A 14,966-nucleotide genomic window follows, 5' to 3' on the forward strand; every position below is an offset into this window, starting at 1 on the left:
CCCAGTCAGTCTTGTCCTTCTCAGGCATTTCCTCGTTGTGGAATATTACTTTCACTGGGCACAGTCCCGTTACGTTTGTTTATGCTGTGGAATGTTGCTATGTGAAGGCGTGTTACATTTGTTAACTGCATAAAGATGTGTTGCATTGGCGTCCATTAAATCAAATTAACCTGGGCTCAGAGAGGCGGGGTTAGCGACTGGCTGACCGGAAGTAGTGGGGAGGAGCTTAGCGTGGGTTATTTTAGTTGGGGCACGGTGGAGGGGCGGGGCTTCCAGGATGCCAGCAAAGAAATTTAGTCAGTTGCTATTTTACCTCTCTGCGCTCGCAGTTTTTCACCCTAGCCTTTGAATCTCGAGTTTTATTAGAATGAGAGCGACTTAGTTAGACATGCCTTTAGTGGCAGCAACAGAGCCATTGTCGGGGGTGGGGGGAACAGAATTCCCCCTGGCTACAGCATTAGTGGCCTGGGGCTCGTAGTTTAAAGTACAGCCACTGTGACAAAGGTAATACAGCATTTCCTATCACTTCTGTCACTCAAAAATAAGAAAATGAATGAATGAATGAATGAATGAATGAATGAATGAATGAATGAAAACTATGACCCACCAGCAAGTGTTTAGCCTGTGGTCTCCCAGGATGTTTATCACAGCCTTCTGACTCACTCTTCCAGAGCATGCAGAGGAATTAATAAATGACTCCTCAAAGGGGACACAGACTCACTTGAACAAGATCCTTCTAAGGTCAAGACCAGAGCTGATGTTGTGTGTGGTGACCCACATCTATAATTCAAGTGCTGGGGAGGCTGAGGCAGGAGGATCCAGAGTTCAGGGCCAGCCTAGAACACAGGGCAAAGCAAGCCTCTAATCCCAGCACTCAGGATGTAGAGGCAGGAGGATCCGGAGTTCAGTCATCCTCGGCTACACAGTGAGTTTGAGGCTAGCCCGGGCTCAAACAGCTCACTCATGGATCCAAGACTTGGGCTGGAGGAGGAGTTGGCTGGATGAGGGGCAGGGACCAAGGTCGCTGAGTGGCCCTGCCTGCAGCACCAGCTCCCCCCACCCCCCGCCGCCGCCCCCCCTCCCCCCCTCCCCCCCCCCCCCCCCCCCGCTGCAGGGCATTAGGTTTGGAGCTCAGTGAGGTCAGCACTGGGTTGGGTGTCACCCCAGCCGGAAGGTTGTAGCTGAGGCTGGGGAACCATGTCCTACGGATGTCCCTCCACAGCATCCGTCAGGAATCTACGTAGCCCAGTGCAGACCGTCTCCAGTGGGTCAGGGATCCATCCTTTCTGTCCTAGGGGCCGTCAAGCATCGCCTCTCCCCAGCCAGGCGCTGGAGCTCTGGGACACAGGGGCTGTCCTCCATGCTCACTACCTGCTCCCTTCCAGACATAGCAGAAAGTACTGTGCCAGGGACAGCACAGCCAAAGACCAATAGCTAGGGGATACGGGGCTGGCGGCCTCCACCCTCCCAGGTGACAGCCTCCTACAGGCCAAGGGGACAGAGCCTGAACAGACTCCTCCAAGGTCTGAGTCTCGTCCAAGTTTGGGTGTGGGGCTCAAGTTGAGTCGTTTCTAGGCTAGTGAGAAAAACAGAAGCCCCTAGGTTTCGGCCTAGGGGAGAGGCGGGGAGGCAGAGGCAGAGGCGGGAGGGTCAGTAAACGCAGCTGTCCACCTTGTAGCTGGGCCACAGGCACACAGTGAGACTAAGAATCGGAGTCCAGCTTGCGGATGGAGCTCGGTAGTACAGTGCCTGTCTGGCATGTGCCGGGCCGTGTTCAACCAACAGCATTACACTAAACAGAGAACCAGCACACGGCTCCTGGTGCCGGCTGGTGGCTCCCTGTCCCAATCACTTCAGACTCTCAGTAAGCCAGGGACAAGAGTCACCCTGGTGGCCAGCACCCAAAGACAACCCAGCCCTCAGAGTCCTCCATGCTGCTGACCTTCTTACCATACTTCCTGAGGATTCCTGTCTTGATGCTGCGCTCCTGAACCTGGACCCACCCCCTGGTCCCCTCCCCCAACTCTCTCCGGCCTGGAAGACTCGGTACAGCATGGCCAAAGAGTCGACAACGGGTACTGCTGCCCCCCCCCCCCCCCCGGCTCTGGGCCCCTCCAGGGAAGGGACTGGCCTGTCTCACTCCAGCAGGTCCTGAGTCAGCAGGGTGCAGCTGGAATGCGGAGGAAGACCGAGAGGAGCGGCCAGGGGCTGAGGACGCAGCCCAGCTGGTGGAGTGTCTGCCGGGCAGACACAAAGCTCGGGGTCTGATCCTCATCACCGTACAAACCCGGTGTGGTGATGGACACTGGTAATCCCAGCACGTGGGAAGCCGAGGCAGGAAGACTTCCACAAATTGGAGGCAATCCTGGGCCACAGAGGGAAACCCTGTATTTAAAACCCAAGCCAGAACAGGACAGCAAGGGCTGTTCAGGGTGACACTCAGAACACCTTCATATTCCCCCTTAACTGCAGATAAACTGCATTGCATCCCAGCCCTGCATGGGTGACTTGGCTATCTCATGCCTCAGTTTCCCCATTTATAAAACGGGGCTCAGTATAGTCCAGGGCTGCTCACATCAATAAATGTGCATTACCTGGGACTTACAGGTCCAGTCCTCAGGCTCAGAGGGGAGAAAGGGAGCCATAAGCCACCTCCACCCTTCCTGGTCCAAGAAGCCAGGCCCAACCCTGCCCTGAAGAGGGTACTGACTATCTCATCATCTGAGCTGGACCCCATGGCTGTGAGTACCCCTGCCCGGGTCCCCATCCTGGTCCCCTCCCTGACAGCAACCCACTGCCCCCCTTTGCCTGTGCACCCTTCAACCCAGTTTCTTACTTGATGGAAATGGGGTGTGCAGGGTTCCTGAGAAGCACGCGCCACTGGTTAGCAATGGACCTCTCATTCCCTGGGGCTCACTTCAGTCCCCGGGAGCAAGAAGGCAGGTTCTTGGGGGGCCTTCCCGGAGTCTGGCTTTGTAGGTCTGGGGTGGGGATTGAGTCTTTACCTGGCTGCTGCCCCACGCAACAGCCCCCTCCTGGGTTTCTGACAGAGTGATCCAAATAAGTATCTTGGGCCAAAACCCTCTGTCTCGGCGCCTCAACCTCCCACTGGACGCCAAGGACCCCAAGACATGGCTGTTCAGCCCCTGAGAATCCCTCACAGTTGCCAGGTCCCCAGTAACCCTCACCTACCCCACTGAACACTCCTGGCTCAGAGGAGGGGGCAGCCTGCCCAGAGGCACACAGCCAGGGCAGCCTGGGAGACCAGGCGGAGCCCCAGGCCGAGCCCCAGCCACCAGGGCACTGACCACACCAGACTAAACCAGACCGTAAATGTTTTCCCTCTGCTTCTACTTTGGGAAAGCTGAGTGAGTGAGTGAGTGAGAGAGAGAGAGAGAGAGAAAGAGAGAGAGAGAGAGAGAGAGAGAGAGAGAGAGAGAGAGAGAGAGAAAATTTCCCCAACAGTCAAAATGTATTTTTTCCCCCAAAAGAGCATAAAATCCTTCAGCTGTCTGCTCAGCAGCCTGGAGCTTCGCCTCCTTTGTTCCTTAAACCGAGGCTGGGAAAGCAGAGCCGAGGCCCTTTGCTTCCTGCCACCCCCAAGGACTCGCTTCCAACTCAGGAGGCTGAGAGAAACCGTACCAGGCTGTGAAGCCAGGAGCCTCTGAGGTCCCAGCGGAATGTGATGGAGGACCCCCTTAAGGGACCTGGGGGGTGACACTTCAGAGAGGCCGAGGGGAATGGGTGGGGGCTGAAACAGAGCCCCAGTCCGAGGGGGGACCCCTGCCTTGCCTGAGCTATGGGCGGAGTAATTACATCCCCTGCTTCTCTCTCATGGATGCGCTGAGCCTGCACTTGGCTGGAGGTGAGCAAGTGTGTCAGGAGCCTGTACCTCCACTATTGCTGGCCCGGGGTCCTCAGTGGGGACCACGAACCCCGGACACTAAGCAGACTGGATGTAGGTTTGTTGCTGCTGTTATCATCATCCACTTCTCAAAGAAAACCATGAGGCTGCAAGAGTTAGGAGGAGGCTTAGACCTGGAAGCCCGGGCCTGTAGTCCTGGCCACCTGCGAGTGAGTCTGGGGTGGGAGAATCACAAGTTCAAGGCCTGCTTGAGCTACTTGGTGAGTTCAGTGGCAGCCTGGCAACTTAGTTGTCTCAGGGGAACACAAAAGTCAAAAGGGTTATAGCTCAGTGGCGGGGCACTCGTTTGGCATGTTCAAAGCCCCAGGTTCAATCCCCAGCATAGGAAGGAAAGGAGGAAGGGAGGGAGGGAGGGAGGGAGGCAGGAAGGGAGGGAAGAAAGGAGGGAGAGAGGAAGGGAGGGAGGCCAGGCAGGTTTCTCTGAGCTGGAAATAGTGGCACACACACTGGCACTTGGGAGGCTGAGGCAGGAGAGCAGCCAGTATGATCCCAGCCTCGGGTGCTAGGGACAGATGAACGGACACCAGGTAGTAATGACGGACCCACAGAGAGCGCCAGGACCTGAGAGCACATGGATATCACCTTGTTTTTCAAAACCAACTTCACACTGAACACCTAGTCAATGGAGTGGATGAGGGGTGACCCCCCTCTCACAATCAGCCAGGTCCTTTGTCAGGTACTCAACCTGGGACATTCAACTGACCCTGTGTCCCAACGCCAGCAGGTGCCCGTTCACATCCCAAGGGACAGATCTGACCTCTGAAGTTCCAGTCACTGGGGCTGCCCAGGGGCACCAATGTCACAAAACTGGGGTCTCCCATGTGAGCTACCTGTGGCCCCTCCATCCCACTGACAGGTCGGAGAGGAGCGGCAGGGCATCCATAACCTCCAGCCCTCACAGGAGGCAGGACCCGGGTGTCTGGCACCCACCACTGCCTTCGCGTCCCACTCATTCCCTGCCCAACAGCCACGCCAGGCCTACCGAGCCGTTTTCACAAGGTGTCCAGAGACTTCGAGGGCTGGCAACGCTCTTATTGCCGCGAGATATCAGCATAATTGGCCCTGGCATGATGCAGGGTCAGGGGCGGGGGAAAAGCTGTGGTCTCAGAAGCAGCCAGGTTGGGTTGCTTGGCCACACAGCGATCTGTCACCCTGGACATTCTCCCCACACCTCTGCTTCTTGTCGGTACACGGGTGTCACCCATTTGCCTCCCGGAGCAGGTGTGAGCCACTAGCCACCAGCTTCCACTAGAAACTGGAAGTGGCCCTGTTGGTCTCGTGGCCAGGTGCCTGTTCCTCTCAGGGAGCTCCAGCGAGTCTACCTGGAGCCACTGCCCACTTCTCTCCATGCCACCCTCACCACCCTCCACTTGGCCTGCCTAGCAACACATCGACTTCCTGATGCACCCACTCCCCAGCAGCCTAGGGACTGCTCAGCAGCCAGAGGCTTGCTTGTAGAGAGGTTAATCCTAACTACCGCTCAACGAGATCCATCCCCCAATGCTGTGAGAACAATAAACCAAAACTCCTTCCTGTGGCCCCCCTCCTCTCTGATCTCATCTGTGCACCCCAAATGTTCGTCCTATTCCAGCCACAGTGACCTCCCTGCACGTCTAAACACAGAGCAAGGCCTTTTCTACCCCAGGGCCTTTGCACGCACTTTCCTGCTCCTTGAAGGTCTCTTCTCCATGGCTTCCCCTCAAGTCCCGGCGTACGCATCACCTGCCTCACCATCTGAAGTGAAAGAGCTCACCTGCTGAGGAGCCCATGCATGTTGTTTGCCTAATAAAAATGCACGTGGGGGCTGGAGAGATGAGATAGCTCAGAGGTTAAGAGCACTGGCTGCTCTTCCAGAGGTCCTGAGTTCAATTCCCAGCAACCACATGGTGGCTCCCAACCATCTATAATGAGATCTGGTGCCCTCTTCCAGTGTGCAGGCAGAACACTGCATACATAATAAAGAAAATCTTTTTAAAAATGCTCATAGGATAGAACTGGTGGTTGCATGCCTCTAATTCCAGCACTTGGGAGGCAGAGGTGGGTAGATCTCTATGAGTTTGAGGCCAGCCTGGTTTACAGTGAGTCCCAGGTCAGCCAGGGCGACACAGTAAGACCCTGTCTCAAAGAACAAAACGAAACAAAACTGTGCATAGTTGGACACTGGAGAAGCTGAGGTGAGAAGGTGGAGCTGGCCTTGGACTCCCAACAAGGCCAGCTGCAGGTACACACTGAGACTGACTGTCTCACAAAACCAGCGAGGCATGGTGCTCCACGCTAAAGTGCTTGCTAGGGAACTGTCAGGCCCTAGGTTCCTTCACCGGCATTGCTCTGGGCACGCACACCACACACACACACACACACACACACACACACACACACACACACACACACGCCCTTGCCCTCCTTCTCTCTCCCTCCCTCTCCCTCATCTGTTGTGAGTTTTATGAGTCTATATTTTTTTATTTTTAATTTTTTTTAATAATTTATCTTTATTTTATGTGCATTACTATTTTGTCTGCATGTCTAGATGTGTGAGGGTGTCAGATCTCAGAGTTACAGACAGTTGTGGGCTGCCATGTGGTTGCTGGGAATTGAACCCTGGTCCTCCAGAAGAGCAGTCAGTGCTCTTAACCACTGAGCCATCACTCCAGCCCCCAGTCTATATTTTTTAATGACAGTTATCTGAGCCTGAGAAATGGTTCCACAGTGAAGAGCACTCGCTGCTCTTCCAGAGGACCCGAGTTCATTTCACAACGCCCCGATCAAGTGGTTTAAGAGCTTCTGTAACTCCAGCTCCAGGGGATGGGATATCTCTGGCCTCCGTGGACACATGTACTCACAAGGGGCCCAGCACTGGCCTCGAGGTCTGGCTCCTCACATTCTCCGGCAGGAGGACAGCCAGGATCAGGCTGCCCCCAAAGCCATGCTGCTGTTCCACTGTGGGGACTGCATGGCTGGGCAGGGGGGAAACTGAGGGCAGAGGTGTCTGGTAGGGGTTGGCAAGGGTGCACAACTTGGCTTCTTGCCTGTCACACTAGGAGGAGGAGAGGTATTCAGGGGTTGGCATGACTCCTTGGCAAATGGATTCCTTGTCCCCAGACCTGAGAAGGTGAGGAGTCAGACCTCAAGAGGCCAACACTAGGTCCCTTGTAGCTTCAAGAAGCCCAGGTAGCCCATGGAGCCATCTTGCAAGCCATGGTTGCCCATCCAGCAACAGAATCCGCACAGGTTCTGATGTGATGGAGACCCTCTTATGTCAAAAATGGCAGCAGTGAACGTGAGGTCCAGCTCTGGCCACTCCCAGGGATGGTTAAAGATTTGTGCAAGAAGTGCTGGGCGGCCGTGGCTCACGCCTTTAATCCCAGCACTCGGGAGGCAGAGCCAGGCGGATCTCTGTGAGTTCGAGGCCAGCCTGGGCTACAGAGCGAGATCGAGGACAGGCACTAAAACTACACAGAGAAACCCTATCTTGAAAAACCAAAAAAAAAAAAAAAAAAAAGATTTGTGCAAGAAAGACCCTTTGTTCCACGGTTTGTTTCCTGTCCTCGGATGCAGTTGCAACACTGAGTATAGAAGCGGCAGGTTTTTTGACAATGAAGCTTGCCATTTGGACGGCAACCAAACAGAATGATGGTGGGGTTCTTCCTGGCAAAGTGGCTGACAAACCAGCCCCGAGACAGCTTACCTCGACTCACTTCATCTGAGAACAGGAGTTATTTCAGGTCCAGGCTACTAGCAGTCAGGTCTGTTCCGTGTACAGACAGCCAACAGCTTCCTACGGAGCCTGTCAGCTCTCTGAGCTCCCCCCTCCCTCCCCTCTGTTCTCAAAGGAGGGTCATCTCCCCCACCTCCACCAGCCCGGGAGTCTGAGCACAAGGAATGTGAGCTGGGAGAGGAGGGTAGGAAGCCAGGGCCCTACAGTCAGGATACCATGGAAGGCTGGCTTCGGCTAAAGAAGTCTCTGTGTCTGGCCTTTCCCATGCCTGAGGGAGGACCTGTCTTACCTACAATGGCTGCTACTTGGGTCTCATCGTGATCTCCACAGAGCCGGACCCCTTGACATCTGAGGGCACAGGTTGTGGATGCGCATCTCCACACCCGGCTGGTGCTAACTAACCTCAGGCACAAGCCTCCACCTTTCTGAGCCTTGATTTCCAAGGCAGGAAAAAAGGAAACACTGCAATTTACTGCAGAGGATTGTCAGGGAGCTAAAAGGCCACAGTGGGGGGCCAGAGAGATGGCTCAGCAGCTTAAACACTTGTTCTGCATGCATGAAGACTGGAGCCGGGGGTCCCCCAGAAACCCAGAGAAATGCCGGCTGGGAGGCTGGGAATGACAGCCGCAGTAATCCCATCCCCCAGAAAGTGAGACAGAGGATCTGGGTTTCACTGAGAGACTCTACCTCAATGAATAAGGTGGACAAGAAATCAAGGATGACATCAACCCACAGACAGACAGACAAACAGACAGACAGACAGACACACACACACACACACACACACACACACACATTGGGGCAAGGGTGGAAAAGAAAAACAAAAGCCCCAGCAGATGGGGCAGGCAGAAGTCTCTCGTCCAGAGATCCATATCTTGCTGTCACAGCCCTTGGGGGAGCCAGCCTTCCCCTAGCCTGCAGGAGGTCAGTTGCCTTACTGGGGAGGCAGCTAGCGGGGACCACAGGGGCCGGCTGGGGGTCACTTTGGTCCTCACCAGCAAGACAATGAGCCTCAATTCTGCAGCAGCCTGGTCAAGGCCCACACCTCTGGGTGAAGTCCTAGCCCCAAGACACAGAGTTGGGAGAGGATAAAGTCATGTGTTCAGGAAACTGTGGCCATTTATTCCATAGAAGCTGAAAACTAATGCTCCGCTCTTCTAAGACAGTGTGAGCTGAGGCGCTAGCTTAGACGGCATCCGTTACTAGAGACGCGGCAGATATGGGTCCTTCTAACAAGGATGCCAACTGCTCAGCTGGAGTGAGTGTCCAACCTGTGCCGTGATTACCCTCCCTGGCTTTGTTGAATATCTGGGTGTGGCCAATGGTTAAACAGATCTCTTTTCCCTAATGCTGACTTATCGATGCCCCACCATGCCCCCAGCCTCCCCCACCCCCATCTCCCATCCCTCAAAAGTGCTCAGCGTGAACTCACACCTGTCTACAAGGCCCGGGACACAGCTCCAGAGCTGGGCTGTCTCTTTTCACAGGATGCCTTATGTTAGCTTGAACAGACAGCAGGAATCAACCTCTGGGGCAAAAGCCTAGCCACTCACCAGCCCCTACCAGCTGGTGGGGGAAGGAAAGCTGTGTGAGATCCCAAGTAGACATCCAGCCAGCCTGCCTGGTCTCGGGAGTCCTTGCATGCCTCTCCAATATGACCCTGCCCGAGCACAAAGGCTTCCTGTAGTATGAAAATGCAAGCCGTTCTTTGCAACCATAGAGCTGATGCAGCTACCAGCATAGGGCAGGGAAGCCAGCCTGACGGGGCCTCTGGAGGAAGAAGGGGTCACGGGACAGGTAAGCTTTGAATGGGTCTCCAGAGCGGCCAACACTCCTGGTCAAGAGCGGTCCCAGACTGTCAGGAAGAGCACCAGGCTGGAGAGTGTGGACAGTCACATTTTATACTATGTCTGCTGGAATCTGGTTCCTCGAACCATCTCTGCTCCAGGAATCACGACATCAAGCAATCTCCAGGGCTCCACACATCCCTGTAGATGTGGAGACCTCCGTGACTGTGTGATGACACCAGCCACTGTTCTCAGATTGGCCCATCACATCCTTGTAATCGACAGGGTTAACTCTGCCCTTTTACAGAGGAGGAAACTGAGGCCAGACAGGAGAATCAGCTCCTCAGAGATCCCAGGAACAGAGCTGGATGTGCCTCTGTGGTAATACCCTTGTGTAATATCGGTTTGATCCTCAATCACAGGAAAAGCTGGGATTTGAACCCAGGGAGCGACGAGCCAAGCTCTACATAGACCAGGCTGGCCTGGAACTAACAGAGATATCTGCCTCTGCCTCCTGGGTGCTGGGATTAAAGCCAAGCTCACACTCTTTGTTGTTGGGCTTTGTTTGAGGCACGGTCTCTCTGCGTAACCGACTGTTCTGTAGACTAGGCTGATCTTAAACTCATAGAGATACTACTGCCTCTGTCTTCCAGTGCTAGGATCAAAGGCATGAATCACCAGGCCTGGCCAAGTTCACATTCTTAACCAGTGCCCAGGTCAGGCACAGCATGTGTCTAGAACAGCTAGGACAAGGCAGAGTTTCTGGGGCTGGATCAAGGGAGCCAGAGAACTCATCAGCCACCCCGAAACACTGCCCCCAGCTGCCCATCTGGAGGAAGTTGCCAGAAAGGGTCACTGAGATGCTCAGGGCAGGGTACCCCAAAATCTTCGCTGGTGGGGGTTCCAGTTAGTGCTGACCAGGCTGCAGAAGGGACTCTTTCACTGGTGAGCATGGGATGGATAAAGGGTATGATGGCATTGTGGGTTCCTCAGGTCTCCGCCTCCGCTGGACCTGGACCACCGGCCCCAGCTAAAGCAGAGATGGATCTTACAGAGTCAAGGCCACCCAGACTGTTCTGCCACCTCCCCTCTGTTCCAAGTGGCTCTCTGTCCTCATCTCCCTCGCTTCCATCTCAGGAGAGCCTGGGCCAGGCCTTCTACAAAACGTGAATCATGTCCCTTCAGAGGGATGGACGCCAGGGTTCACCCAGAACCCAACTTCCAGGAACTCTCCTGAAGCAGGTACCTCACATGCAGAATACCTACATCCTCTGGATGCTTCTAGAGAACGGAGAGGGGCCAAGAGTTTCTGTCTCGGGCCGATCATCTGGGCCACTTGCTGAGTGTGGCAATGGCCCTCTGTGCCTACCACATCATCCACCTGCTGTAGTGTCTGTACCCACTGGGTGTCCAAAGCACGCGAGTGACCTCGGCGAGCAAGGCTTCCCGGAGAGGAAGCGGACTTGACAGCTGGGAAAGTAAGGCTTAAAGTTTGCCCGAGTGGTACGTCAGGGATCCCTCACAAGATGTCTGACCGAGAGTCTCACGGCTATCACCCTTTCTCTCCCTGGGGTGGAAGGACCTAGGGCCCGTCACAGGGGCATCCCTGCAGCCCATATTCACGCACAGGCTCCGCTCTCCGGGTCCAGGGGATGTGGACGCCAGTGCTTGAGGCTGGCGTCTTTAGGGACAAGAGGAGGACGCCCCTGGAAATGGGACGCACGAAGCCTTTCTGGGTAGGGAACAGGCTGTTCAGAGGCCCAGAGGTGGGAAGGCTCTGAGAGACAACTGAGGAGCCTGAAGGCGACAGGCATGATTGAAGGAGAGGAGGCAAGGCTGTGTACAGGAGGAGGGCAAGCTTGCAGCTGCTGACAGCTGAGGAGGTGAGACCAGAGCTAATGGGCCGCCATCAGAAGCCTCCAGCAGAGTAACGGCAGATTCAAATGTCTTTGCGTGGGACTGAGGTGTGTGTGTGGGGGGGGGGTGAGCACACATCTGAGAGTCACCACAGTAGGCCCCTTGGAGAGCCTGGCTGGGGACACCACCTCAGCAGCCCTCCAGTCCTCAGGAACAAGTTCTCCAGAATCCATCCTCTTCCATACCCCCAGGCCAGCATCTCAGGCCTACCTACACTTCCTCAGTGTCTCAACTCAGTCACTCAGAGTTGAGGGGACATGGGGGTGGGACAAAGTAATCCAACAGCGACCTGCAAGAAGCGGAGGTGAGTGATCCGGAACAGGGAAGGGTACGACAGGTCTCTAGAAGCGCTGTGGGCTTATTGCCAAGGCCTCAAGGTGAGCTTTATCTGGACCACAGTGTTCCTCACAGACCTATCCAAGCAGTGAACCCAGGGTCAGCCACATGCCTGGCCACCCTTGGGGCAGCTAGTTAGGAGAACCTGGGAGGCCCTCAGAGAAGTCATTCCCACCCTGTATGGTCTCACAGGGGGCTCGGGGGTGGCAGCCTACAAAACGCACTCTTGCCTGGGGATTCTGACATCCCACCACCAGCCCTACACCCCTTTGGTTTTAAGATTTTCCATCCGAGTTACTGGTTTTTAATGGCGCCACTCTAAGTTTGCCAGGGCTTCCCGCACTCTGAGAGTCCCAGCTGATTCTTCTTGCAAGAGGCTTTCAAATCCTGGGTTCTGAGAGAGTGGAGGAGGGGGAAGGAGGGGAGGCTGGGGCACAGACCAGGAGAGGAGAAGGGAGGTCACAGGAGGCACAGTGGGTCATGCCTGGGAGGGATGGCGCCAGTCACTCTCACATCTCCATTTGGGGAAGGGTAAATCAGAGAAAGCCAGCGCGAGAGACCCTGGGGCAGCTCCTCCCCTTCCCACTCGGGTGTTGGGACCCCTGTTCCTGTGTCTTCCTACTGTCCTGGAAGCAACAGCTCCGAACGCAAACTTTCTGGGAACCTGACCCCCATCTGGCTGCCCATTCAGCTGTCGCCACCCGCCACTGGGCAGGGGGTCTCCGAAGACCGGCAGCGGGGCGCCTGGGAGACCACGACACTAAAAAGCGGCTCGCTAAGCAAAGGATGGAAGCTCTAGAGACAGAGGGATTCCGCCCCGGGGCGGGGCAGGGGGACCCCAGCGGCAGGCGACTCACCTGCACGACACGGTGATCTCCACCTTGGTAGCCGGGATGCTGCCCGCCAAGGAGTCGAACTCGCTGAGCGACGCCATGTCCTCGGGCTGCTCCATCGCCCACCGTCCCCCCACCCCACCCCAAATTAGTCAATATTCCTGCGCGATTCACGCCTCCTCCGGAGAGCGGCTGGAGCCCTGGGCTGGGCGGCCAGGGGAGGAGAGGAACACGAAGAGGGGGCGTGGGAAGTGCGAGCGGGAAGGGGGCGGAGAGCGGGGGCCGCGGAGAAACGGGGCGCGGGAGCTGCAGCGGGGAGGCGGGAGCCGCGGCAAGGGAGCCGGGGCGCAGCGGGGAGGGGGGCCCGGAGGGGGCGTGGGGACTCGGCGGGCGCGCGGGGCGGGGTGGGGGGGCGGCTAGGATCGCGCCGCCTCGGGCTTGGGGCGCCGCGCCACGTCCTCTGCTAGGGCTCCGGCTCCGGGCGCCCGGACTGCGGGAAAATCAAATGTGCCCGGAGTCGCTGCCGCCGCCTCCGCCAGCCGCGCGCGCTGCGTGCGGGGTCCGCGGGCGCCGGAGGGGCCGCCCGCAGGGGCCGGGGCGGGGCCGGGGCGGGGTCTGCGCGGAGCGAGTGTGGGAGCGGTGAGTGTGTGTGTGTGTGTGTGAGAGAGTGTGCGCGTGTGTGTGTGCACGCGCGTGGCGGGCGTGGGGACGCGGCTCTGGATGACGGGGACGGGGCTGGCGACAGTCAGAGCCGGTCCCAGGGCGCGCGCCGCCCCCTGCGCCAGTCCTCCACCCCACTTGTCCAGGGTTTGCGTGCTAGGGGAGGGGGACTGACTGCCTAAGGGGCACCTGTTCGGGAGCATCTAGGCGGGGTTCGGGGAAGAGGGCTCTGCTGAGTGTGCGCGCCACCACCGGAGGGTCTAAGCCCAGAGCTGGCTTTCCATCTCCCCTTGGGGAGGTGGCAGAGAGCCTGGTGCCAGAAGGGCAGGTCTGGTTTCCCAGGCAGGTAGGGTGGGTCAGTGGACGATTGCCCATCCACCTCTGGTGCCCGCCGACACTGGTCCTGGCCAGTCACCAGAACCTTTCTTTACCCAGCCCCTTCCTCCTCCTCCTCCTCCTCCTCCCATCGTGACCATAGGGGCTGAGCCAACCCCCGGGTCTGGAAGCTTCCTCCAGGAGACTGAGAGGATGGCCTCAGCTCCCTGGCTTTGCAACCAGCTCCCGGTATACCGGGCTGAGAGCCCTGCACTGGAGAGCGAGGGGAGGTCAAAACATCTCCCGGGCGGTGTCTCCCCAGCCAGGCCTGGAGCCTCCTGCCGCACCAGGCCCGCCCCCGGGGCTCAGGGTTGCAGCGCCAAGCCGGCTCCGGGAGGTTGTGTACGTAGTTTCCTCTCCAGCAAAAGCACCCGGGGCCCCTCCTCAGCCTCCGTGTAAGCTTTACTGAGATGGAGCTTCAACTTCCTCGCCCACCACCCCACTGTCGCCTGTCAGTGGTGGCCTTCTGGTCAGGTCCGCCCGGGTGCTGTTTGAAATCAGTTTTCAATCCATCAGTCAGCCTGAGTTGAAGACAAACAGAACACCTTCCCTGGACTTGCACAAGTGTTTTCTGTTTACCTATAGCTCCAGATCAGCTGGACTCGGTTCTGTCACCTGGGGCAGGCAGCCAGGGATGCTGGGATTCCCCGGGGAAGCCAGAAGAGGGGGTGACTTTTGGGTTGTGCCTGGGGCCCTCCCTGCACAAATCACAACTCAGTCTCCACTTATTTCTTTTCTTTTCTTTTTTTTTTTTTTTATTGTTTTTCAATTTTCAATTGATTTCGAATTTAGAGCAAAATCCAGTCGGAACCACAAGTGAGCTGCTAGTCAATATATGTCTGAAACTATTGGTCGATATGGTAATGAGACAGAATGAACAGCAGAGGAGCCTCGGGAGAAGTTCCCTCCCAGCCCAATGCTCCGGATGTGTTTTTAGAGTGAGTCCAGTTTCTAACACCATGTTAGGGGATGGCACAAAAGATGAAGGTTTGAAATAACTTGCCAACATCTATGGTTAGGAATTTATTTTAAAACACAATTCTAAACGATGGGGCAAAGATTAGGTTTTCCCTTCACCACAGCATGGACAAGGGCAGTGCAGCTCAACAGGTGACACCTCTCTCTCTCCTCTCTCTCTCTCTCTCTCTCTCTCTCTCTCTCTCGTTCTGGCCCTGTTTGGGGTGGCAGCCATAGAGAGGCAAGGAGGTTGTTTATCTGAAAGGTCTGTTGATGATCCTGAAAAGTGACAGCATTTGGAGTTCACGGTGACTTGGGTCTCCTTGCAGAGGTGTGTAGTCTGTAGTGTCCCATCCCCCCAGTGGTTACGCCCCTGTTGGCGCTCTTTGGCAAAACGGAACAAACTGTATCTGGTAACTTCTTGTCAAGTTCTGTCTTAGGCTTGGATAAAAAGCAAAAAA

The 14,966-nt window shown here is 56.3% G+C and overlaps 1 protein-coding gene across 1 annotated transcript in view; it reads right to left on the reverse strand.

Moving 5' to 3' along the window:
• LOC114703973 (copine-5) overlaps positions 1–12,823 on the reverse strand; it is a 53,329-nt gene extending 40,506 nt beyond the window's left edge. The window contains exon 1 of the mRNA XM_028885020.2: positions 12,538–12,823. Within this exon, the coding sequence (XP_028740853.2) occupies positions 12,538–12,632 (95 nt within the window). The 5' untranslated portion in view covers positions 12,633–12,823. The remainder of the gene's footprint in view (positions 1–12,537) is intronic.
• Positions 12,824–14,966: the final 2,143 nt, after the last annotated feature.

This window comes from Peromyscus leucopus, chromosome 16_21 (assembly GCF_004664715.2).
Source record: "Peromyscus leucopus breed LL Stock chromosome 16_21, UCI_PerLeu_2.1, whole genome shotgun sequence".
NCBI classification, from domain to species: domain Eukaryota; kingdom Metazoa; phylum Chordata; class Mammalia; order Rodentia; family Cricetidae; genus Peromyscus; species Peromyscus leucopus.